The 23,877-nt window shown below is 51.8% G+C and overlaps 12 protein-coding genes across 12 annotated transcripts; 6 read left to right on the top strand and 6 right to left on the bottom strand.

The window, feature by feature from the left end:
* The first annotated feature begins 28 nt into the window (after positions 1-28).
* On the top strand, positions 29-1,271 carry ASPVEDRAFT_74501 (uncharacterized protein). Its single transcript, XM_040816261.1, has 4 exons — positions 29-216; positions 282-441; positions 508-662; positions 725-1,271. Exons 1-4 carry the CDS (start codon positions 120-122, stop codon positions 1,006-1,008), a joined length of 696 nt encoding a protein of 231 aa, XP_040670836.1. The 5' UTR covers positions 29-119; the 3' UTR covers positions 1,009-1,271.
* Positions 1,272-2,309: 1,038 nt separating this feature from the next.
* ASPVEDRAFT_44616 (uncharacterized protein) lies at positions 2,310-3,279 on the top strand. The gene is made up of 3 exons (XM_040813091.1): positions 2,310-2,677; positions 2,727-2,779; positions 2,835-3,279. Exons 1-3 carry the CDS (start codon positions 2,461-2,463, stop codon positions 3,120-3,122), a joined length of 558 nt encoding a protein of 185 aa, XP_040670835.1. The 5' UTR covers positions 2,310-2,460; the 3' UTR covers positions 3,123-3,279.
* Positions 3,280-3,337: 58 nt separating this feature from the next.
* Positions 3,338-4,307, top strand: ASPVEDRAFT_137554 (polysaccharide deacetylase family protein; the record flags this gene model as incomplete). Its single annotated transcript, XM_040807405.1, has 2 exons — positions 3,338-3,794; positions 3,844-4,307. The coding sequence occupies 2 exons, from the start codon at positions 3,338-3,340 to the stop codon at positions 4,305-4,307; spliced, it is 921 nt and encodes a 306-aa protein (XP_040670834.1).
* A 152-nt stretch (positions 4,308-4,459) lies between these two features.
* On the bottom strand, positions 4,460-5,140 carry ASPVEDRAFT_86434 (uncharacterized protein; the record flags this gene model as incomplete). The annotated part of the gene is made up of 2 exons (XM_040817845.1): positions 4,460-4,496; positions 4,554-5,140. 2 exons carry the CDS (start codon positions 5,138-5,140, stop codon positions 4,460-4,462), a joined length of 624 nt encoding a protein of 207 aa, XP_040670833.1.
* A 267-nt stretch (positions 5,141-5,407) lies between these two features.
* On the bottom strand, positions 5,408-6,008 carry ASPVEDRAFT_44614 (uncharacterized protein). The gene is made up of 2 exons (XM_040813090.1): positions 5,922-6,008; positions 5,408-5,867 (listed from the first exon to the last, which is right to left on the bottom strand). The coding sequence occupies exons 1-2, from the start codon at positions 5,985-5,987 to the stop codon at positions 5,721-5,723; spliced, it is 213 nt and encodes a 70-aa protein (XP_040670832.1). The 5' UTR covers positions 5,988-6,008; the 3' UTR covers positions 5,408-5,720.
* A 2,602-nt stretch (positions 6,009-8,610) lies between these two features.
* On the top strand, positions 8,611-10,019 carry ASPVEDRAFT_86431 (P1 family peptidase; the record flags this gene model as incomplete). The annotated part of the gene is made up of 5 exons (XM_040817844.1): positions 8,611-8,698; positions 8,763-8,947; positions 9,014-9,469; positions 9,599-9,640; positions 9,696-10,019. The coding sequence occupies 5 exons, from the start codon at positions 8,611-8,613 to the stop codon at positions 10,017-10,019; spliced, it is 1,095 nt and encodes a 364-aa protein (XP_040670831.1).
* Positions 10,020-10,573: 554 nt separating this feature from the next.
* Positions 10,574-11,360, bottom strand: ASPVEDRAFT_86430 (uncharacterized protein; the record flags this gene model as incomplete). The annotated part of the gene is made up of 2 exons (XM_040817843.1): positions 10,574-11,237; positions 11,299-11,360. 2 exons carry the CDS (start codon positions 11,358-11,360, stop codon positions 10,574-10,576), a joined length of 726 nt encoding a protein of 241 aa, XP_040670830.1.
* Positions 11,361-12,634: 1,274 nt separating this feature from the next.
* Positions 12,635-14,265, bottom strand: ASPVEDRAFT_137648 (MFS transporter; the record flags this gene model as incomplete). The annotated part of the gene is made up of 2 exons (XM_040807414.1): positions 12,635-13,816; positions 13,870-14,265. The coding sequence occupies 2 exons, from the start codon at positions 14,263-14,265 to the stop codon at positions 12,635-12,637; spliced, it is 1,578 nt and encodes a 525-aa protein (XP_040670829.1).
* A 2,141-nt stretch (positions 14,266-16,406) lies between these two features.
* ASPVEDRAFT_893240 (uncharacterized protein) lies at positions 16,407-18,675 on the top strand (the record flags this gene model as incomplete). The annotated part of the gene is made up of 7 exons (XM_040818576.1): positions 16,407-16,433; positions 16,614-16,769; positions 16,877-16,969; positions 17,038-17,471; positions 17,520-17,781; positions 17,836-18,280; positions 18,336-18,675. The coding sequence occupies 7 exons, from the start codon at positions 16,407-16,409 to the stop codon at positions 18,500-18,502; spliced, it is 1,584 nt and encodes a 527-aa protein (XP_040670828.1). The 3' UTR covers positions 18,503-18,675.
* A 173-nt stretch (positions 18,676-18,848) lies between these two features.
* ASPVEDRAFT_31476 (putative MFS transporter) lies at positions 18,849-20,522 on the bottom strand (the record flags this gene model as incomplete). The annotated part of the gene is made up of 3 exons (XM_040810480.1): positions 18,849-19,392; positions 19,442-19,675; positions 19,723-20,522. 3 exons carry the CDS (start codon positions 20,520-20,522, stop codon positions 18,849-18,851), a joined length of 1,578 nt encoding a protein of 525 aa, XP_040670827.1.
* A 260-nt stretch (positions 20,523-20,782) lies between these two features.
* ASPVEDRAFT_44606 (uncharacterized protein) lies at positions 20,783-22,009 on the bottom strand. The gene is made up of 3 exons (XM_040813089.1): positions 21,249-22,009; positions 21,084-21,193; positions 20,783-21,019 (listed from the first exon to the last, which is right to left on the bottom strand). The coding sequence occupies exons 1-3, from the start codon at positions 21,510-21,512 to the stop codon at positions 20,845-20,847; spliced, it is 549 nt and encodes a 182-aa protein (XP_040670826.1). The 5' UTR covers positions 21,513-22,009; the 3' UTR covers positions 20,783-20,844.
* Positions 22,010-22,183: 174 nt separating this feature from the next.
* On the top strand, positions 22,184-23,844 carry ASPVEDRAFT_86425 (Zn(II)2Cys6 transcription factor; the record flags this gene model as incomplete). Its single annotated transcript, XM_040817842.1, has 2 exons — positions 22,184-22,966; positions 23,017-23,844. 2 exons carry the CDS (start codon positions 22,184-22,186, stop codon positions 23,842-23,844), a joined length of 1,611 nt encoding a protein of 536 aa, XP_040670825.1.
* Positions 23,845-23,877: the final 33 nt, after the last annotated feature.

Raw genomic sequence — 23,877 nt, 5'->3', positions numbered from 1 at the left:
GTCTGAGGAGGTTGAGTTTTTGAGCCCCCGACCTTTCTCCATATTCGTCGCTGTTGCTGCTGCCTCTCGTCGATACGAGCGTCTCTTGAGTATTCAGGACCGCTGTCAAGGGCGAGGCCATGGCAGAGGTCATCACCACAGTCTTAACGACCAACACTACATACGAAAATGGCGCAAGCTGGGGCATCCTTGGATATTACCAGACTGACGGCACGGGTAAGTGTAGCACAACCGGGTTCCACCACCATTCGAAGGTCGCCTAACAACCAGGAAAACAACAGTCGGGTCAGTCCAGTGCCAATCTGGGAGTATATACATCACAAATACCGCCACCAGCGGCTTAGGCGCGTGCTGCCACAGCACAGCAACAGGATGCGCGTTTGGTGTTTCCTGTGACGGACCTGTGATTTTCTGGGCAGGTGGATCTAGTAGCTCTACATGGTACGATGAAATGGACAGCTCTGCCAGTGGGCGACGAGACAGCTACAGCTAATACGCGATTTACAGTTCGGAGACCTGTCGTGGAAGGACCGTCGTTGGAAGCGCGATCGACTACGAGCCCTGGACTGCATCGTCGTATGTGTGTATGGAAGAGGATGATTACAGGACGGATCTTAGTTGGACTCTCGAAGTGCCGGTAACAACCACAATAATAGGTTCAGGTATTTATTCCCCCGGTCCCGGCAACTACGACCGTGCCAGAACTGACGGAAGATTGGTATAGCGTCCTACATCTCCTCCGTGAAAGACGCCGAGACCTCCACTGCTACGCCGGCACCTCCACCATCAACTGTGGCCTCTGCAACGGCCCCGCCAGAGTCCGGGAATGAAGACGACGGGGGGGATGGAACGAACGTCGGGGCAATCGTAGGAGGAGTGGTAGGAGGCGTGGCCGGTCTGACACTGATTCTGGCGGCGGTGTGGTTCTATATGCGACGGAGGAAGCAAAAGGAGGGAGAAATGAGGGAGCTTGGAGCTGGTTATGTGCCTCCGACGCAGGATAAGTGAAGTGATTATACTGGATACCCTATTTTGTTGTTTATATCACGCGTGCCCTGCATTGCATATAGGCCCGGCACGACTTTACATACTAATCACATTTCATGATCAGCGTATTCCGCTGAAATGATATTATTTTGCGCTGGAGCTCTATCCACTTGGAGATTCTCCGCTCCATCCTCATCCGCCGCCCACCGGTGGTCTTTCAGGATCATCATGCAACCGGGCCAGTTCTCATAACTGAACTCCAGGCCCACAGATCGCAGCAAAGCACCAGCATTATCCTCAGTCTTGGTCGTATTTGTTCCAAAATCAGGAACTCCGCGCGATAGAGGACGCATAAGTCCAGTAATACCACGACTCTCAATGTCCGGGTATAAGGGCATGGCTTCGTATGGGCTGCGCAACCCGCAAACAGAGTCATAGTTCTGGCTGGAGACTGGCCCGACGGAGTGATCCTCCGCAGGGACTGCTCCAAGATCCCGATGAAGCGCGCACTTGGCGTACTTACTTGGCAATAAAAAAAATATCAGGCATTCAGAATTCGCTCGAGTTAATGGGGGTCATTACAATGACGGAAGTCTCTCCTCGCGGTGGGCCGTATCCAGTTGCATCTCTGACAGCACTTTAATAGTGATGGAGGGAGAGTGTTGGAGGTGATTCGGCTGAAGAAGATTCACGCAGTCTGGGATAGACCTCGTATTCAGCCGCGTCACCCTGCAACGTGGGGAAATGACAGCAGCCCAATTACCAGAGGCCAAAGCAGCGACTTGGAGGCTCTGTTCTCTCTCGCCATCTCCACCTGAAATAACCAACATCTGCAGGTGATGAACCGAGGGGCTGTCTGGACTCTGGACCACCAAGAGCCCCAGCCCTGCGACAACAGGATCGATGTGCAGGTTGAGAGATGTTTGTCTGTCTCGAGCTCATCCGTTAATTTATTTCATTTCCTGTCGTGGCCAACCCCGTCTCGCGCCCGGAAAAGCGGCAGCGATGCCGAGTCTTGGAAGGCCTGGGCTCTTGAACCAACGCATATTCATTGGAAACCTGTCTTGTCCAAGCTTGGAATGTCTCAGGGCGAGGCTCGATAGCAGCCTGTCAATTCTCCGCGGTCCTTGCCTTCAATGGGCCAAGGTCAGCCAGGCTCTGTGCCTGACGCCACACAAAGTTATCTCAAGCCAGCGCGACAAGGTTGTTCTGTTTTCCGCCACGACTTGTCAATTCCTCCACTGGGAGGATGCCGCCAGCTGCACGACCTCGTATTCCGGAAATGAGCCCAGCCTGCAGAAGAGGGGGTGGAGATGATACTGTTATCCCGGTCATTGGGGCTCTGTCTGCCAGCTGCAGATGCCCTAACGCCGCTGTATATAAGGCCCGGCCGATTCCCATCTGCGGTGCGGAACCATCGCCATCTGTGTACTTTGTTCGTCTTTCAGTATTTCTCTGGTCACTCGTTCCAATATGTACGCCTCCATCATTGCCCTCGGCTCTCTTTTGGCTGCCCAGGCTGTTGTCGCCGACAACAACATGCCAGTTCACCGTGTCCTCAGCAAGCGACAGGACCAGTCTTTCGTTCCTCCCACCACCCCTGGTTGTCCATCTGACTGGCCGATGTGTGGAACTAGCAACATCTGCTACGACCCTACTCGTGGAGACACTTGCTGCCCCGATGGAACTTGTAGGTACTCTCATCTTCGTCACTTCGTGGTACTGACAAGGCTATATAGGGGCCTGTCCCGGCGGCAACTTCTGTCTGCAGCAGGGTCGCTGCTGTCCTGATGTGCGTATCCCCTACCTGCACTCTTACAGACGACGATAATACTCACAATATGTAGGGCATTGACCCTGAGACTTGCGCTGAGAACGAGGGTATAACCCTCACCTCGTCCACCAGTGAGCCCACCAGTGCCCCAGAGCCGACCGAGACCACGTCGTCAACATCGTCGCGCCCCGTCATCCCAACTGGCACCACCGAGACTCCCACTGGCACTCCCACTGGCACTCCCCCGGCCAGCTCCTCCCCTGCTCCCCCAGAGTTCACTGGCGGTGCGAACGCCCATCTCGTTGGCGGCGCTGCTGCTGTTCTCGGCGGCCTGGGAATGATTGGCAACCTCGTCCTTTAGAATCGTTGTCTACGCTGTACAAGAATGTAAATGGGTGATAGTGATTCGATATGCAAGCTAGTAATTAATGGTAATAGGGCTTAGCTCAATGAAGACCGTGTAGTCCAGACTGCGAGATCTGCAAGTGGATCGTCCCCACTGCATAAATCCCACTTCTCCCACTTCAACTTCTCTTAACTTCCTCTTAATCACCCATTCCCTGTAATCTATCCCCAATGGCTACACCATCAAATCGCCGCATCCAGATTCTGCTCTCCGTCGACTTCGATGCCGTCTCCGGCTTTCTCGGAACAGGAGCATCCCCCACCAACGGCCTGTCGGACTTCAGCAGCGGTTATTTCGCGGCGCAAGTGGGCGTTCCCCGCCTGCTCCGCCTATTCCAGAAGCATGGAATCTCATCCTCAGTAACATGGTTTGTGCCGGGACACTCGATGGAATCCTTCCCCAAGGAGACGCAGGCAATTGTTGACTCGGGCGCTGAGATCGGATGCCACGGATATGCGCACGAGGGCGCCCCGCAGCTCTCTGAGCAACAAGAGAAGGATGTCATTGAGAAATGTGTTCAACTTGCGACAGATTTAACGGGGAAGAGGCCGCTCGGTTGGAGGGCACCGCTGTATCAGCTGAGGGAGCATACGGTCAAGGTTCTTGAGGAACAGGGGTTTCTATACGGTGCGATACCTAATACCTCTGAGTTGAGATATCTGCTAAACCTGGCTAGACACATCTCTCACACACCATGATTCTGCGCCATACTTCCTCCTTTCCAGAACTACGCCCAAGCCGATTGACTTCTCGCCATCCGTCCCGGCCTCCTCCTGGATGCACCCACTGCCACCACCAGCACCGCGAACAGCGAGCACGTTAGTCGAGATTCCATGTAACTGGTACATGGAGGACATGACACCCATGCAATTCATCCCGGCTGCGACAAACTCACACGGCTTCGTCAGTCCCGAGACGATCGAGCAGAACTGGAAGGCCCGGTTCGAGTATCTCTACCATGAGACTATTGATGGCGCGAAGCAGGATTTTGTATTTCCGCTCGTTCTTCATCCCGATACGAGTGGGATGGCACATGTTATTGGCATGATTGATCGTGTTATTGAGTGGTTGAACAAGTGGGATGGGGTGGAGTTTTCTACGTATGGTGACTGTGCGAAGGAGTGGAAGGGGAGGCAGTAAGTTAGTCTTTCAATACATTTGTAGCATTTATCTTTCTGATGCGATTGAAGATTGTAAACGAGAGAATAGCTCCGCCCTTGACATGCAATTGATTTCCATATATCACCCTATGGGCGGAGACTGATGCATACCCCTGCCTCAATCTCAGATACTCAAACTGGCTTCTCTGTTGCGTCCTTTCCCATATGCCTATCTCCATTAGCCTACCATATCATCCAAACCATAGTATCCAAACCAGACACTCACCTCATCTGCACCTTCCTCAACCCCCTCAGCAACCTCTCATACTCATCAACATTCACCCCCTTCCCCTTTGCCTGGCGAATCTTCACCTCCTTCCCCTTCTTCACCCACCCCCTCACACTCCCCGCCGCACCCAGCCGATCCCCCTTATCCCTCCCCACAGCCCGTCCGTCCAGATTCGGATCCAGCATCTGGCTGAAATCGCGATTCGCAGGGGAAATAAAGAGCGGATCCACCGCACCGTCAACACGCACTTCTTCTTCGAAGCACTGGAACTCGCCCTCGGGGTTTGTTATCGAGGGGTCGTAAGCGTAGTTGTCGCAGCCGACCTCGTTGTCCGTGCCGCTGTAGGCTGTTTCGGCACGCTCGGGGGATAGGATTTGCCGCTCGAGGGTTTCGAGCATTTCTTGCCGTTCTTGTGCTGTTGTTGGTGGGCGGATGGGTTCTTTTGATTCTGATAGGGAGGGGCGGAGAGCTGTTGGTGTTGTTGATAGGGGCCGGATGTAGGAGAGTGTGCTGCTGCGTGGACGTAGAGAGGTAGATGTGAGGCCTCTTAGGCCTTGTGTACAGGGTCTGATTCGGAAACTCATTTCGACAGCTTGGTTCAGTAGTTTGGTAAGTCTCTATTCTGTGAGAGCTGTTTGGCAGTGGAAGTTGCAGGCCCCGTGCACTATTTATTATGGGCAGGGAGCTGCTGGTCCATGGATGGTGCTGGTTTTGACGTCACCGTACCAGATATATGATGTGTCTTCCTTGACCTTTTCCTGCTTTAATACTGCATTATATAGACTGCATATATGTCAGTATCTCGTGTCTCCTGGACTATATATGCCCAATCGCGGTGAAAACGTTGGGTAGTAGACTTTGACGGATATCACTTCATGAAGAGAACTATAATTCCACATACAATTCTCATATATCGCTCGCGTGGGCTGAGGCTAGAACGCTGGATTCTGGAGAAAGCTAGAGCTCTGTCCCATGGATCAAGCGGGGAAGCTCGCCACCATGATTCTAGCCATTTATTCATCCAAGTCTTGTGACTGGCAGGGATGTTCTCCGGCCGAAATAGATGGCAAATACTAGGTTTCATCATATTCATTCGTTCTCATTAAAGAGTGTCTGCGCAAATCATGCCCAAAAACGCCAGCCCTAAGCGAATTCCCACGTCACCTATTTGATATACTTGAAAAACCTCATCGAATTGAAAGTCCTGTAGACACCGAACAAAGTCGATGCGACTCCGAATCCGCCGGCAGTCCAAGCAGCCCCCTGGCGGTGCAGCGAGCTGTATGGGATCTGGTTTTCTGGCCGGACTTTCTAATCTGATATCAGTACCTATCTCATAGTTGCTCCCTTCGAATGTCGACGTACTGATCGGATGCGTCGGCTGACGACTCCTGCTTGTTGGCCTCCGCGGCCTAGTAGGATTTGATACATTGTTCTTGTGGTAATTGTTTGTGATGATGCTTGATTTGCAAAGGGCCTCGGGTGGCTGTTGGCCTGATATATAGCCGTGGTTCGCCAGTATGACGTGGAATCTCCCAACTTGGATGGTTGTTCCACGGTTGTTCCACGGTCGGCTGCTTACTCGATATTGGAAGATTCTCGTTCTTTTATACTATAACTTGCACATGTATACACTGTAGTTGAGGCTCCAGGCTCCAGCTCCAGGCACTGGCGTATTGCCCGATGTGGTTAGGGCGGGACGTGGCAGGCTTCGATTTATTTATTCTATTCTATTTAATTCCTGCGTCTTTCTTCAACTCTTCGAAGATGCCTCGTTCATTCGATATCCTGCCCTATGATATACTCATTGTCATAGTATCTCATGTCCCAATTCTGGACTACTATGCTCTTAAATTAGCAGGCTGTCGTCCGCTCACCGACGTCATCCGAGATGTTCTCTCGCGGATACCTAGAACACAGTATCTAGAGGCCATCCGACGAGAAGATGCCCGCCAAAAAGGCCTCTCCGAGCACCAAGGAAGACGACCGATGGAAATTCTAATCGAGAGGGGCCGGTTGTATCTAATACTGGACCACAAGGACAGATTTTCAAGGCGCTCGAACGCACTCAAGGAGTACGACGCGGGTGAAAGCGAGCTTGTTGTTGCCGTGGAGAAGAGCTCATTATCGCCTGTTCTGCATTGGGTAGCTCTCTATGGCAAAGAGGAGATTGCACTGTTCCTGATCGACCGAGTGAATCTCAGGGTGGGATTCCGCAACCGCACGGCCCTGCATTATGCAGTGGTGGGCAACCAACTGAAGATGGTGCAGCTTCTCCTCGACCATGGGGCATATATAAACGCCGCAGACGATAAGGGGAAGACACCACTCGCTCTTGCAGTTGAACATCGTGCGGATAACGTGGCGGCTCTGCTCCAGTCGCGCGGGGGCCAAAGTGACTGGCTGGCGATACTCAGAACAGAGGAGTGGGCTCGCCCAATCACCAACTGGAGAGACGGTGATCCGGACCCTATGGATTCGCTGGAAGCGTTTCAAACCCACCTGACAGAGAAGATTCTCCGTGGCTGCCCTCAACTGAAAGCTTACCTGAAACACTTCCACCTCCGGCTATTAGGGGACCTGGAGCAGATACGCTCTCACCAGACTTGGGTCGTACACCAGAGCTTGGTGACCAACGACACTCGTATGATTGAATTCATGATTGACGAAGGTTGGGACGTTCATAAACACGACGGCTACTTCCTAAATGCACTGTACATCGCGGTTATTGAGAACAAGTTTCGAGCTGTGGAGCTGATGCTTGATCACGGAGCTGATCCAACAATTCCGGGGCCTCGTAAAGACTATATACCCCTGCATGCCGCCGTATATCGTCAGACCAGAGAAATCCTTGACTTAATGCTCTCGCGGGGGTTCTCACCCAATGCACGGAATGGAAAGGGGGAGACAGCACTTCACAAGCTGGTGCGCCTGGGCACTTGTGGAAGCCCGTTCGACTACGCCGTAGCCCAAGGGGTTGACCTGAACCTGAGGGACTCCATGGGAAACACACCCTTACGTCTCGCTGTACATCTGAGCCCCGACCACATCGGGGGTTTTGGATGGGGCGTAGTAGAAAAGGCCGTGAAGCTGGGCGCTGACGTCAACATAGCAAACAACCAAGGGGAAACTCCATTCCTGTCCGCCATGCGACGGCTGGGACATGGCCACACCGTCAAATTCCTCATTGAACATGGGGCAGATGTAAAAGCCGTGGACCATGCGGGACGGGGTGCATTTCACTACGGCATATCAAACACCTACGGCGCCTTCGGTGAGTATTTCAAGTTGCTGGTTGACTTGGGAGTGGATATCAATCTACGAGACGAAAACGGATGTACGCCTCTACATGCTGCAGCTGAGGATGCGGAATATTGGTATTCTGGGATTACCCTTCTACCCCTAGGTGCAGATACCAATGCCAGGACTAATACGGGAGACACCCCTTTGCATCGCCTTTTGCGTCGTCCGTCTATAACTGCCAAGCAGTACTCGTTCTGCTGCAAGATGCTCGAATTCGGGGCGGATGTGAGCGCCGGGGATGCAGCCGGCTGCTCACCATTACTTCGCTTCCTGCAGGCTTGTGAGGTAACCGAAGAAAGCGTGGGTTACTTGAAGAAGACTATGGAGCTATTGCTACAGAAGGGAGCCGACTTGGATGGGTTTGATGAGGACGGAACCTCAACCCAGGATGTGTATATAAGCTGGAAGAAACAAATAGAGGCGGTAGAGGGGAAGCTCTACTCATCCACAATAGCAATGAGATAAACTCAGAGATAATCTAAACTAACGCCCGCTCCTATTAGGAGCCGATCTGCCCAAGGAACGTCAGGGTCAGGGTTGAAGCCGTAGCAGGGCTCTCTATATCACTGGAAATTTAATATTTATGTGTCTCCAACACTGCTTATTGGTTTTTCCTGCAATGCAACATCACCCCGCAGTTGCTACTAGCTAGGTCGCGGTATAAAGTAAACAGCCCCTCCTGCCATTAGTTTACTTCTTTCATCCAACCCATATCGTATATCTGCCCTTCTAACCATATCCAAAACACAACATGTCTTCACGCCCCCGGATTCGAGATCTCGGGTACAGCCCCGGCAAATTCACCCCAGGGCCCAAGAACTCCCTCCTCGACGTCAACGGTAAGCATAGCCTAATCACCATCCCTACTAGCCTTCCTCGTACCTGCAGAGTAACAATATGCAGGCGTCACAGTCGGTCAAGTCACCATCCACCGAAACCCGAGCATCCACACCGGTCTCACGATGATATTCCCCCGCGGCGTCAAACACACCAGGGACGTGCCTTGCTACGCGGGGACGCACGACTTGAACGGGATGGGAGAACTAACTGGGTCGCATGCGATAGCTGAGTGGGGATATCTTAACACGGTAAGCATATGTCCAGCACCAGGGCCTGGCCATTCGCCTTTGTTCGTTGAACCTGACAAGAATCAGCCGATCGCTCTCACAAACACGGTCAGCGTCGGGAAGGTATATGACGGCGTGTTTCGGTGGGAGTTCGAGCAGGCTGAAAAGTCCGGAGAGGATGAGCTGCAAGCCGCGAGGAGGATGAACATCCCTGTAGTGGGGGAGACGTACGATGGGCTTCTCAATGACATTAGTGCCTCTGCAATCGACGAGCATGATGTCTATGACGCCATCTGGGCGTCGAAGAGACAGGATGACATTCTAGAGGGAAATCATGGTGGGGGAACTGGAATGCGATGCCATGGGTATAAGGGCGGGACCGGGACAAGCTCGCGGATTGTTCCCGGAATTGAAAGGGACTATACGCTCGGTGTTCTTGTGCAAGCTAATCATGGACAGAAGCAAGACCTCAGAATCGGAAATGTCCCCGTTTACCAGCCGCAGGGAGGGCGGCAGAGGGAAGTAGGTATCCTCGTTACCACGGTAAGCATTTATACTGATATACATGGGTTTCAGGTATCATCGTAGTTGTGGTGTGAGTTGCACCGCTGCCATCTACACTTCCACACCCTAACCAAGACCAGTACTGACGCCCCTTTACTCCCACATCAGCTGCGACGTATCGCACAGCACGCAGGCATGGGCGTCACCCAGGTATATACAACTAATGCTCTTTATTTATATAAACAAGAAAATAACCAGCAACCAGGTCGGCGGCCACTGTGCAGGGCGGAACTTCTCCGGCGAGATATTCCTCGCTCTATCAACCGGGACATCGCCCAACGAACTGGCCACGAATTCCAGCGGATTCGACTATCTGCCTCCAATTGAAACACAGCGTGTCGAGACTGTTAAGAATGAAGTTATCGATTCGTTATTCTACGCGACATCGGAAGCGACGGAGGAGGCAATTCTTAATGCGCTCTGCAAGGCCGAGACATTGACCGGGCTCAAGGGGCGGACGCAGGAGGCGTTACCGGTTGACAGGGTTAAGCAGCTGCTGGACAAATATATGGTCAAATTAGATGCATGAAAGAGGGAATGTATGATTTAAGCGTGCAGCCAGTGCATGGCTTTGTATAGCGTCTCATCAGGTGTTGGGCTCGAACAGGCAGCAGCGACTGGAGTCAGCCGCACCTTCTCAATCTATTCAGCTCGACAGACGTGGGGAGGCACGACTGCCAACGAGAATAAGGAAGGAGCGACCCACCGTAACCCAGGCGCGCTTGCCTAATGTCTCATTCAAACAGTTTCAGTCTACTGGGAAGGAGCAATCGGTCTTGCACCTTCCAATGTGGTGTGATGTCACATCAATTAAATCGTCCAGGTAGATAAGTATGAAGCAGGGACTCACTGAGTGCAGTGGATACTAGGCACTACTTATAACCGACGAATTGCTTGTATGCCGGAGCATAATATTTGGATATTAATCGCTAAGTAATTCAATTATACAACGTAAACGCAAGCAATGCTGAGCCGCATGCTTGAAGAGAAGAATCAAAGAATGGACAGGAGAACAAGGGTAAATAGCACAAATCGACGTCTGTAGACCGTCGTGCGTTATATTAACTCGCATCGGCAAGGAAATCACAGAGCAACAGCAATAGTCAAGACACCAACAGCACCAACGACACTAGCGAGGACAGATGGGTTCAGCATGCCGGCGGCGCCGTCTTCACCACCACCGCTGTTGTCGGACGAGTCGTCGCTGGACGAGTCGTCAGAGGAGTTGCTGCTATCCTCGTCACTGGACGAGTTGGTCTCACTAGGACCAGAGGACGAAGAGGAAGACGAGGAGTCATCGTCATCGCTGCTGCTGCTGCTGTCGGATGAGCCAGTCGACTCCGGGAGCTCAACACCCCAGGCCGAAGCGATATAGTCCTTTAGGCCATCAGGAAGTTCGGCGGCCCATGCTGGGGGGTGGCCGTCCAAAGCGTCCTGGTATGCCGACGAGACTTCAGAAGGGTCGGTGAGTTTCTCCCTAATTGACGACGGGAGGTCCTGGATTTCGGAGACAACGGAACTGGGGAGGTCGATGCCGGCGAAGTCAACTTCGTCGTCGGAACTGGAGCTGGAGCTGGAGCTAGAGTCAGAGCTGAAGTCGGAGCTGGAGTCGGAACTAGAGTCGGAGCTGGAGTCAGAGCCGGAGGTGGAAAATGAACCAGAGCCGAAAGTCGTGGTGGGGATGTCGGAGCCGCCCTGCTCCGAAATCCAGTCGTCGAGTGAAGGAACGTCCTGTCTTGGGAGGTTGCTGGTATACAGTCGTTAGTATTGGATAGCGGCTTCATTGGAAGCACGGTTCGATAACTTACGCTGGCTTGGCTGCCAGGGCCACGGAAGAGAGGGCCAGGACAGAGATGTATTTGGCGTGCATCTTGAGTGGTATCAACAAGGGTATCAAGTGGAAAAGTAAAATGAGCGGCGGAAGAAAGGGTGAAAGAGAGTCAGATGGTGAGATGGAAATGCTTCAAAAGTCTTCCTCAACACTTTTGCTCGCCATGGGGAAGGTCCCTTTAAAATAGCATTTAGATCACGTAGCAGCCCTAAGACCCTGCGCAGAAAACAAACTTAGATCGACGGCTCGATCAGTCGAGCCAGAGGTTGATTAAATTGCAAATGTCCATCTCTCGTATTCAGCCTCACCACTCAGCGTGGCTTCGACAGGGATCAGCCCCGGCTCCTCGTATTCAAAGTGGATTCGTTCTTGAAGGTTGTTTTCCATGGACCGCCAAGAGGAGAAGCGAAGGAACAGGCCTCTGAAGATTGAAGGCTCTTGAAGAGGGTAACTTCGTCTTGCAAGTTTTACCGGTAGAGTGGTAGACTTTGCATCGCGGGAATTCAAGAATTGAGCACTTGTAAATCTGCACCTACATCTGCACCGGACACATCGCACACCTCGCACTCACAGGGCCCTTGGACCCGTGTCTGGGATTCGATTTTCGCATTTCGAGGTGGGGGCCGTCTTGAACCGTTGCAACTCGTCAATCGTCGGCACTGGCCCGAGATTGCTGGAGTTTGAGTGGGCGCGAGGATCAGGGAAATCCTTCTAGAGTTTGCCAAGCTATTAAACATCGTGTTCAGATCTTGGCAAATCAATGTCTCCTACATGCAAGGTGCCCCTGGGGTCGTCGCGGCTCAAGAGCCCAGTCCCAATGTGGTCATTCACTGCGAGGACCTGTTGTTCACCTCACTTGGCCTGGAAGAGGAAGTCCAGTCCGCCAATCGCTCACTGATGTGATGGCACCAGAAAAGACGTCTTGGTCCCTTGAAGAGCTGAGCAGGGTCGACCGTCCGTCAGCCCCAAGCCAGTGTCCCTTTGGCGAGTCATTGCACCCTCGGCTACAGTGTCCAATGTCGCTCGAGTCTGCTCAGACCGCGTCCTTGATTGTCATTTGAACTTGAAAGGTCTTTCTGTCCGTCTCATAAATACGTGCGGCTGATCATGGCACCTCCGTTTCACCAGAAAAGCCACCAGTCCGAATGCACGGGTGCATCCCAATCGAAACTAAAAAGTCAGTAATCGTCGTGGAGGGAGCTATTGAACTAGATCCTATATATGCTTACAGCGCGGCTAGCAGGTAGTGAATTGTTTGGGTCACTCGGACACATTGCTGATCAACAGGTCTATTTCTATTAAGGTAGATTCATCTAGGTTTCGAGGTCAACCTGAAACTTCTCACGGATCTTCTTCCCATATCGCGTGAGCAAGATGGCAATGGGCACGAACGCCAACGCTATGAATCCGAGCAAAGAGTTTCCCCAGCCTAGACCAAGGGTACCGAACATCTTCGGTCCGGCAAGCGGTAGCAACGCGCCAACAAGCGACCTGGACGCCGTCAAAGCCGCATTCGCAGAGGCGGCATATGCGGGATAGCAGTCGATGGTATAGATCTGGATAGGCATGTACACGCCCATCATGCCAATACCAAACGGAGCCATTCCAATAATAGGCACAATCCAATGCACCTTGTTCTCGGCCGTCCATCCATACCAGAAGAAGCTGATGGGGAGCAGGCACGCCCAGAAGACAAGTGCAGGCAGACGCATTTCAGGCTCCAGTTTCCCGCCATTGCGAGCCGCGAGCTTCATCAGGACTTTGTCGCTCGTCAATGCTGTGGTCACCAGCCCTGAGAAGAAGCCTACTCCGATACCGATATATGCAAGGCCCGTGAGGCCAGGCGAAAAGCCGTATTGGTTTTCGAATACGCTGGGGATTGTCGTGAAGAACAGATAGAGGAGCCCATAGATGAGAGCCATGTACGTTGCCAGGAACAGTACAATGGGGGATTTGAACAAGAGCACCATAGGGCGCTTCATGCCGAGCTTGAGAGCGCTGGCAACGGATACGCCGCGGCCCTCCAAGTCATAAGCACTGCGCAGGTCAGTTCGACCCAACTCTTTCGCGAGCTTCGCTGTCTTCCAGCGCGTAAGGACCGGCGCATACGTCTCCCTGTTGAATATCTCAATGCTTAACGACAAGACGCCGCCGGCGATTAACAGAATCCAGAAGACCCAGCGCCAGCCCAGTGCCTGGCCGACAAAACCTCCAGCGATAGGACCAACGACCGGTCCAAGTAATGGACCCATACTCCAAATAGATGTTGCAACTCCGCGTTGGTGGACAGGGAAGAGGTCTGCAATGACCCCGGCGCCCAGGGTGATACATCCAGAACCGCCCATCCCAGCGAAGAATCGGAAGACAATCAAGCAGGCGATGTTCGGCGCCAGGGCACATCCGATCTGCCAGATGACAAAGAACCAATTTGCACAACTCAAGATGAGTCTGCGACCGTAGATCTCACTCAGCGGCGCGAGCAGCATAGGGCCAATCTATGGTGGTTTGATTAGCATGCTCTCTCTGGACCGGGCACGGCGCAACTTACAGTATAACCCAGCAAGTAAATGCTGACGCTTAACGAGAGCAGTGTCTGATCCGTGATGCCCAGGTCATCCGACAGTGACTTCAAAGCCGGCGAGAACATGCTAGAGGCTAGGGGTGAGATGAAGGTGACGGCGCTCACCAAGCCGAGCAGCGTCCATTTCCGCGATGGAGGGAAGTTCAGGGGATGCGCCGGGTCATCCTGGCCCTCCCAGCCGACAATTCCATGATCGAGGTCGCTTTCTGGCAGAACCTGGCGGGTTGGTGGTTGTCCCAGAACTGACTCGGCAGTTGTGGGGGTTTTCTCCAGGTCGAGATCCTGCGGGGGATCTTGGGGATATTTCTCTGCGGGGTCGGCCAGCGTTCCCTCGGGGCTTGGGCTTGGGCTGTGTCCTGCCATGTCTGCCAGTTATCCAGTCTGGCTGGAAAAGCTTTCGGTCGCAAGAGATAGTGTAGCCGTAAGAGCGGACGCAAATTCTTATTATCTCTCAGATCCGGCTAATGGGGCCGATCGCTGGCGGAGCTCCTTATGCAGACAAAACTGGTGATAAGGCGGCCATATGCACATTAGTGCCGGCTCTGACCACCATCGGGGCTGGTCCGCCGCCCCAGACTCTGTTTCTGGGCATGGCAGCGGTGAATCAGGCGAATGGAGTTGGGAGAAGTCGAGAAGCTGTTGGCTGCCCGGTCCAGGATCATCGAGCAATCATCGGTGTCCCGTTTGTTGGTTGTGAATATGTCCTTCTATCTGGCCCATACATCCAACGGAACCAGAGTATCTCACAACGGGCTTCATTTTCGAACAAGACTTCATCTCACCCTCTCTCCTCATCGAAGGTGGTGAAGAGCGGAGAGTTGCAGGAAGACAGCTGAGCAGACGCTATTCCCCATATGGTAGGGGTCCTCCACCCGAATCCACCAATCAGAAACGCCCCCACGTCCGAACTTCCCCCATCGAAAACATCAACATTCAACCCGAAGCCGGTCTCCTCAACCGGGTCTGTAAGGAAACAGTCGGACCGAACCTGAAGATTCACTCTGCCTTTCACTCGGGATTCCCTTGAGGATTATGTCAGGCATGATTCCGACCGGCACCAACACGAGTCATTCTGTGTAATCAGTCCATACCCCCTATCGACCGTGTATGAATAGTAGGGCCTCGAAGTCGCACACTGGATCCAGCGATTAACACATCTTGATAAGTCGTTGCGCACTGTCCATAAAGGTCAGATCTAGACTCGTTATCAATGTAATGTCGAATTCTCTTAGTGGCCATGGGTTAGCTCATTTCGGGTCATGGACGCTGGCAAGTTCGATATATATATATTTGTATCCCCGTATTGTTAGTTGCTTGGCTGACACCGAAGGACGTAGGAAATAATTAAACAGTTGATCATAACTACAATCGCAGGTCACTCTACCCTATAATGTTATTCAAAACAAACCAGATACCTTGACACGTGAAGAGAGGCGGTTCTGTCGGGGGGCTCAGATAAGATATAGCGAGCATAAAAAAGCACATCGTGCATGGTCACCCCCATTTGGTGAAAGATCATTAAAGTTGGACGTTATATTTGTCCTCGAGCTCTAAGCTAAACATTTAACTCACATATCAGGCGATACCCTCCTCTGATTGATCTTGTATGCCATCATTCGCACTAAGGATGATGCAATCAGGATTCTGCAGCGATTCGGATCAAGGTACCTCCACAAATCAGTCTTTCCCCAAAGTAGTCTCGGACATGTCAGGACCAGGCTTTCGGGAATATCAGGAGGGGTATGTTGCCGTTGATGATGAGGTGCTTGCCCAGCCCGCAGAGCATTATTTAACAGCATCCACAATGAGAGTCGAAGTACACCATTGAACAAAACAAGGAAAAATTAAGTTTACTGAGCAGAGGCTAAACAGGATTAGATATATGCAATGCCGCCTGTGGTGGCTTGCTGGCGGCAATTTGCTCTGCGCAGGCCTTGGTATCAAGGATCGAATCCCACGATGTCGTGATTGAGGGGAGATGATTCGTCATACAACCAAGAGGACAATGTCTCTCAAACAATCATTCACAATTCCTGTATCACTCCACGAATTTATTGAAGCAAATAAAGTGACTGGCGAGAGAAGAACGCCATTTCATGATGCTGCTACTATAAGAAGGCAAAGGCTTAATGTGTAATGCAATTGCGTATACTATAGACTGGTCATATAACGTTAAGCTTTTGGACCATGGGTTATGGAAAAAGATATCATCTCCCAATTCTAGAGCAATATATTCTCGTAGCCGCTCGTGCCTGATCCATATAAAACGTCATTGAGCTCTGGATTCCTCCTCGTCGCACTAAGACGCCGCGCCGATGTCAGCAGTATCGAGCGATTGAAAGCAATCCTGTAATTGGCTCTGTCCATTTAGACTCCTGGCTGTGATCCGCTTCTCAGGCGCGATGATAAAACATGACAGGCTGATAATTCCGTGCGAGAAGGACTGCATGGCGAAATTGGAGGCAACCGCTTCCCCCTAACCACGAGGTGTGCTTAAAGACGGCATGGATCCATTGAGTCCACCTGCTCAAGTCTGGTCAACAAAACACGCAATAACATTGAGCAAAATGTCTGCAAACACTGATGCCCTGAAGAATAACGACAACGTAGCGCTCTCCCACGACGAGAAAGGAACATGGACTCCTTCGACTCAACCCTCGATCCATGCCGCCATTACCGAAGAGCAACACCTGCAGGGTTTCCCTCCCCAGGACCAGCTTGGGTCCGTTGAACCGCATGTGTTTTCGGACCCTGCGCGTGCAGAATACTGGAGGAATCTTTATGAAACGGTCAGATATGAAGGCAGATCCAGGCTCGACCCAGAGTTGACCTGGACTGCCGAGACCGAACGACGTTTGAAAATGAAAGTAATTCCTTTTTCTTTGTGCTCTTGATCTATTGATGGATATTGCGGATTTGGTGTTTTCTTTTTTTTTTTCTCCCTGAACTGGACTGATTGGTGTTTCCACTATAGCTGGACCTGAGGATCATGCTATGGGTTTGGATCATGTTCTCGTCTTTGGACCTTGTCCGGCGGAATATTAACCGTGCCGTGTCGGATAATATGGTAAGCGATATACAATATGCAGATTGAACAAGTATGCTGATACGATTAGCTGGACGACCTGAACATAGATACCAAGTACGCTCCACCCCTATACAACCATGTCCGGCCCTAACCCGAACAGCGACTACAACACCGGCCAGACAGTCTTCTTTGTCTGCTTCCTCGGCTCAGAACTCCCCGGAAACCTGATTAGCAAGAAGTTCGGACCCGATCGGATTATCCCTATATGTATTGTGCTCTGGGGTGTAGCTTGCGCTGCGCAATCTGCCATGACCGGACGGGCGTCTTTCCTCGCGATGCGTGCGATTATCGGGGTATTACAAGGAGGATTCATCCCTGAGATGGTCCTTTATCTTTCATACTTTTATAAGAGCAACGAGCTGCCGATTCGACTGTCAATCTTCTACACTGCTATCCCGATCACGCAGATATACGGCGCGCTCCTTGCTAGTGGGATTCTGGAGATGCGAGGAGTGAGAGGATGGGCTGGATGGCAGTGGCTGTAAGTGAAGCTGCAATAGCTGAGACTCAATTGCTAATAGCTACCTAGTTTCCTCATCGAAGGCCTTATTTGCATAGTCGTGGGGTTGATAAGCGCCGGAGTCATGTCGACCTCCATCATCCAGCCCGCACTATTTTTCCGACGCAAAGACGGAAGCAACAAATGGTGGACGCAGGAAGAAGAAAAAGTCCTGGTGAACCGTCTCCTTCGCGATGATCCAACCAAGGGCGACATGAACAACCGACAGCCCGTGGGCGTCAAGCAAGTCTTGAACGCCATCACCAATATCGACGTCTGGCCCATCTACATCGTATGGATAGTATACCTTCGAATTCCCGATCCAGGCATGCTAACTGCCCACCAGCTCGGTCTAACCGCCTGGATCCCATTCCAACCCGTCGCAAACTACCTCTCGCTCATCCTCCGCGGCATGGACTACACCGTGCTGGAGTCCAATCTCCTCGCAATCCCCGGCTACGTGCTGTTCGCCGTCAACATTCTCATCGCAGGCTGGCTCTCCGAAAAATTCAAAGAACGGTCTCTCGTCGCCGCCCTCAGCAACATCTGGATGCTGCCCTTCTTCATCGCCCTCGTCTGCGTCCCCGACTCCGTGAGCCCCTGGGTCCGCTACGCGATGTTGACAGGTATCAACGGCATCCCGTACACGCATTCCATCCTGGTGGGGATGACGTCCGCGAATGCGAAAACAGTCAGCATGCGTGCTGTTTCGACCGCTATATACAATATGTCCTACCAGGTTGGGAGCATTGTTGCTGTGAATATTTATCGTGAGGAGGATAAGCCTTACTGTTAGCCCCCCTGACCTAAGTAAATACATGGCTCATGCTGACTATTGCTTTGCAGACCACACAGCAAACAAGGCATTGGTCGGTCTCTGTGCTGGAAATATTGCCCTGTTTATTGGCATGAAGCTGTTTTATATCTGGCGCAACAAACAGCGTCAGGCGCGTTGGGATGCGTTGCCTCCGTCGGAGAAGATCAGTGGTGTCGATGTTAAGTACCTGCACTGAACGTCGCTCGCTATATGTCTAGCCATTGCGCGTCCCATAGACTCGGGTTGTTTGAGATAGAGGCTAGATGTCATACCATTAGGAGGACTGGAGGAGATGCTTATTATTTGTTGCCGTCATTGCGAAAGAAGAGGTGGATTTAGTCTGTTCTGTAAGTGGATTTAGTCTCTTCTGTAAGTTGATTTCTATATATGCCTTTTTTTAGTTGTGATTTTCAATTGAATAGCTCTATTTTTGCTTGCACCGTCCTCTTGTCTAGTAACGCCTGTATAAGCACTTTTATAACATACCATAACAAATGCACTCCCCCGTATCAGGGGGCAGAGAGAAATAAAACTGCCGTAGCTTAGTCCAGCTTCAACCCAATCCGCCCCGTCTTCCTCAACCCAAAGTACCCAATAACCGCACACAGCATCATAAACCCAAACATAGCCCAGAAGCTCGCACGGTACCCATCCATAAGCGCCGCCGTCTCTGGCTTATGACTCGCCTTATCCGTCGTGATGGTCGAGATAACCTGCAGAACAGCGAGACCGAGCGCGCTCCCGAACTGGGCGGACGTGTTAAAGACCGCACCAGCGACAGCCTGGGTATTGTCTGGGAAAATATCCGTGATCATGATGAGTCCGACGGTGAAAAGGGCATCTACGCTAATTGGCTGGAGGAGTTGCGCGACAAAGGCGTTACCCCAGTATGGCCAGGAGGGTTGGATGACGGCCATGAGCAGAGGGGCGCCGGCGCAGAGAATTGATGTGACGCAGACGATCCAGGGGGCTGGGAATTTGTGGACGAAGAAGCCCATGATTGCATTCACTAGAACGCCGACAACGAGACTGGGTAGAATCCGGATGGATGCCTGGAGTGCGGACAGGTGTTGGACTTCTTGGAAACTGTAGGGGGTTAGTATACTCTTCTGGATATAATGCGAAGAGTACATACAACAAGCTAACGAACAGTTCCATCGAGTTGATCACAGCGAATGAGAGGGCAACTGTGGCGCATATACTCGAGAAGGAACTGTTCTTCCATAATTTGTTTGGAATCAGAGCCGGTTTGCCTCTCTTGACCTGATAGTGGGACCAGGCGAAGAAGCAGGGAAAGGCCGCCGCGACAATGCAGAGAATAACAATACTCTGGGCTGTTTTGATCTGAGAAGGATTCGCACTCAAAATGCTATTGACTATTAGTTTCTGATACTTTCTCGCTGCCAGAGAACTTACGCGAGCAGATAGCACAGCAGCGCCATGAACACCGACGCAATCCCAGCCCCAACCCAGTCGATCCTAGTCCTGATATTCAAAAGTTTATTCTGATACTGGGCGCCCTCGCTCTTCGGGAATGCCCAAAGGCCGATCATCGTCATGAACAGGGTAACCCCCCCAGAGATGTACCATCCCGCCCGCCACCCAATGGTGTCAATAATCACACCACCAAGAACGAGACCCAACGAGAACCCAATAGGCTGGCTCAATCCCAGAAACGAAAAGGCCAGGTTGCGCCCTCTCCCAGGCGAGAGCATCTGGGTGATAATGGACACCGACGACGCCAAGTGGAAGGCCAGACCGACACCCTGGAGAGCGCGCATGACAACCAGCTGTTCACCCGTCGTCGATGCACCTTGTCCGATGATAAGGGCACCACTGGTAAACGACCCGGCCAGTTCCGTCCAGATCGGCCCGATCGCATCGGCAATGGATCCTGCGAGAAGCAGCGTTGATGCGGTTGCCAGGCTGTTTACCGATGCGGGCCAAAAGGCTAGACTGGGCGGCAATTCCAGTTGCTTGGTGATTGCAGGAAGACCGACGGTTACGAGACCGTTGATGACGCTGCCCATGAGCGTGATACCGCACAGCTGGATGATGGCCATGACCTGCTGGAAGCGGAAAACGCGGGGTGCGGGGTGCTGCGAGTGGATGGAGGCAGCATTGGGGGCGCGGTTGCTGTCATTGTTTTCTTTTGAATTCACGAGATGTAATTCAATTGACTCGCGTGGAGCTGTTGCGGTGATTGTGGTCGACATGGCTGTGGTTATCGAGGCACACGACCAGCTGGGAATCCCCCGAGGGCAGGAACAGCATTTTAATAAAGGCAGAAACGGTGCGTTTTCGTTGTGGAGATGCCAAGGGGTATTAGGTAAAGAGGATTAAAGATTAGATGAAGAGGATCCATCGCGATCCAGGCTTGGTTGACCCAAATCATGACTCACTTGTCAGCCGTAGGGCGTGTCAACTTATACAGTAAAGCAATGGCTTACATGCAGTTCTCCATCGAGGTCAATTAGCTTGTTCTTGAAAATGCACAAAGTGTCATAATTCCACTGGTATCATCTAGCTATATTACACTCATGCCTCTCCCGGAGGAAGAAGAGCATCAATTGGTTCCCCATCCAATCGACCACCGGTTGTAATATGGAATATCTCAGCCTGGCCAGTACCAGTATAAAAGTCAGCCATCCACTCGGTCACAAACATCGCATAGTTCGTCCACAGAAGACCTGGGATAGCAGTTTTGAAGGTACTACAAACGAAGGACATTAGTGAGATTCATACTCTGTCATTGTAAATAGGAGATCTTGACGTACACATATCCGAATCCATGAAGCGCCTCGTTGGCATAGGTAACTGTTCCAGTTATCGAAACTAGAATACGGTCATTGTCGGCATTAATGAAGACGAGGTCGTCCTCCCATCGCTATAGCCAGAGATATTAGTACAGGGACTCGCAAGATAATTTGTCTGTCACGCACAGTGTATTCACCGTCTTCAGATGGAAGCAAGGTCTCGCGCGCCCCGGTCAGGTTTCCAATAATCTCCCCATTGAAAGCACCAGAGACTTTACCACCCCTGTTAGGAACTATTGCGACGTTATCGCCGCCGGGCACTGTGATGTTGTATGGGAGGCCTGACAGTAGTTCAACTTCAAAAGCAGGTTTCGCAATGGGATGGTGGAAGATCCCCTTTGTCGCCAGGGTGCCAGCGGCGAAGGCAAAGGCAGTTAGAGGGACTAGCATTGTGTACCTTGGTGATAGTAGCTGTCACTGAAGAAGTTGAATTGTTTGGCATTGACTCCTCAGTTCAATTGACATTGCTGGCAATATATAGCCCATGCGCGCCGAAAGCATCCTTCTCTGGTAAAGGCAGCTTGGCGACAGCTCAAATTGCGGTTCCTTTGAAATTTGGGAATGGCCCTATAAGTTCCCTGTATTCCATGAGGCTGTGGAGCCTGAAGCTTGGAAATAACATGTCCAGGGCTGCGCAGCTCAGCGCGCAAAATGTCGCCCGATTGGGCCAGTCAGTCTTGGATTCGATAATACAGTTGCCAGAACGGAGACCACTCAGCCCACCTAATATCGGGACAGCTCACTCTGGAATTTGAGATATGGACATGTAGCGCGGCATCAAATCGGACCCATGGGAGAGGACGAATTCAGCGTAGTTATTGCATCTGTGGCTATAGATGTGTTTTCATCATCAAGAGTAATTGCTAGGCTGGTAGATCTCAGACTGCAATCTTGGAATTAAAATAAAAATAAAACGAAATAAAATAAATTAAAGACGCAAGTTGAATGAGTTAAACACGAGTGGACCCGATAACGTGGAGAAAGTTCCCCGCCCGTTTGATCTCGCATTCTCACTTCTCTCTGTTTCCTGCATTCTTGCAAGCCATCGCCATCCCATCGCAATGCCTCCTATCAGACGGCAACGTTCAGAGCCCATTGTTCGCGTAAGAACAGGCTGCTTTACCTGTCGCCGCCGCAAGAAAAAATGCAACGAGTCGAAACCCGTCTGCGCGGGGTGTGCGCGGAACAAGCTTGACTGTTCCTGGCCGACATCGACACTAGAGTCTGACAGGATACCCAGCGGAGGCTCCCCAAGTTGCACTTTGCAGAGGGATAGACAGTGTCAGGGTACCTCGCCCATTCCCAGCTCGCCTATCTCATTCGACTCGCAGTCACCCCTGACCGGACCGTTTCCCTCGGAGAACCAGTCACTGTATACAGCTCTCGCTGATCAGGATGACTCGATGGGGCTTCAGCTAATGACCCCTATGGGAGAATTGATTCCTAATACCCTCGGAACATTGCAGAATGACTTGGCACTCGTGAATATGCTCCCTCAGACGCCCTCAATGCTGCCAGGCCGCGACCCCGAGTGTTTTCAACTGCTGAGCCATTACCTCGGGACTACTGCAGACTGCATGTCCAACGGTTCGACCCCGATTAATCCTTTTCTGGTCCAAGTAGTCCCGCTCGCCTTCTCGAGTGACTTGGTGCTGCAGCTAGTTCTGACGCAGAGCGCTGCCCACCGAGCATTCCGCTCCAAAAAGGGCGTGGACGATATGGCCGAGAGTCAGTACACGAAGGCCCTGCGACTCTTCCGAAAGAGCGTTACGGAGTTTATTGATGGGGAAGAATCGAACCCGCTCCTTCTTACGGTCGGGGCGCTCATTATGTGTTTTACAGAGGTCGGCACTACTATGAATCCCTGTTGCGGCATTATACTGACCGTTACTAGACAGCAAAAGGCGATATGAACGGGACAGTATTCGACCACCTATCTGCAGCCAACTCTCTACTGATACAGTTTTTACTGCGGGGCAATACTACCATTCCACAAGATCTGGACGACTTTATTATCGATTACTACACGTACACCGCTACCGTGAGCATGATTTCCATCGACGCCCGCGTGAGCTCCCAGCGTCTACTTGATTCCGATATGGAACAGCGCGCCCACCGCCTCATAAGCTGCCAATACATCGGAAACCTCTCCGGATGCTGGCTAGAACTCCTTCTAGTGATCCCTCGAATCTTCGACCTCGGGCGGCGATTGATGATGGAAGACAATCAGCCAGGTACCCCAACGGCAGACGATATCGTCGTGTTTGGCTCACTACAAGCGGAAATTATGCGATGGACGCCTTACTCGTTCGCGTCTGAGGAAACACAGCTAGCGGGTTTGATATTTCAGCAGGCCATGCTACTATACTTAGTCACATCGCTCGGCATGTTCTCGGAAGACGCGACTAGCGCAGGCAGTGCACTGATGAACTGTGCGATTGGAGAAGCAATGGCTCTCCTTCGCCGTGTGTCGGCGACATCGCGCATCAACTCTGGGCTCTGCTGGCCTATCGCCGTTGTGGGATCTTGCTTGTCAGATCCAGGACTACAAGAGGAACTCAGACAGCGCCTTACAACTATGGGAAATACATTTGGCCTGGGGAATATGCACAGGACTCTTCTCTTGCTTGAACATATGTGGAAGCTACCTCTTCATGATGCGGGCCCGTGGAATATTTGTCGCGCAATGCAGCAGAAGCAAATATGGATATCGTTTGCTTGAAGAAATGACATCTGCCAAGGACAGGGATAAATG

Source organism: Aspergillus versicolor, assembly GCF_001890125.1.
Source record: "Aspergillus versicolor CBS 583.65 unplaced genomic scaffold ASPVEscaffold_8, whole genome shotgun sequence".
Lineage (NCBI taxonomy): Eukaryota > Fungi > Ascomycota > Eurotiomycetes > Eurotiales > Aspergillaceae > Aspergillus > Aspergillus versicolor.
This window is presented reverse-complemented; position numbering and strand designations above follow the sequence as displayed.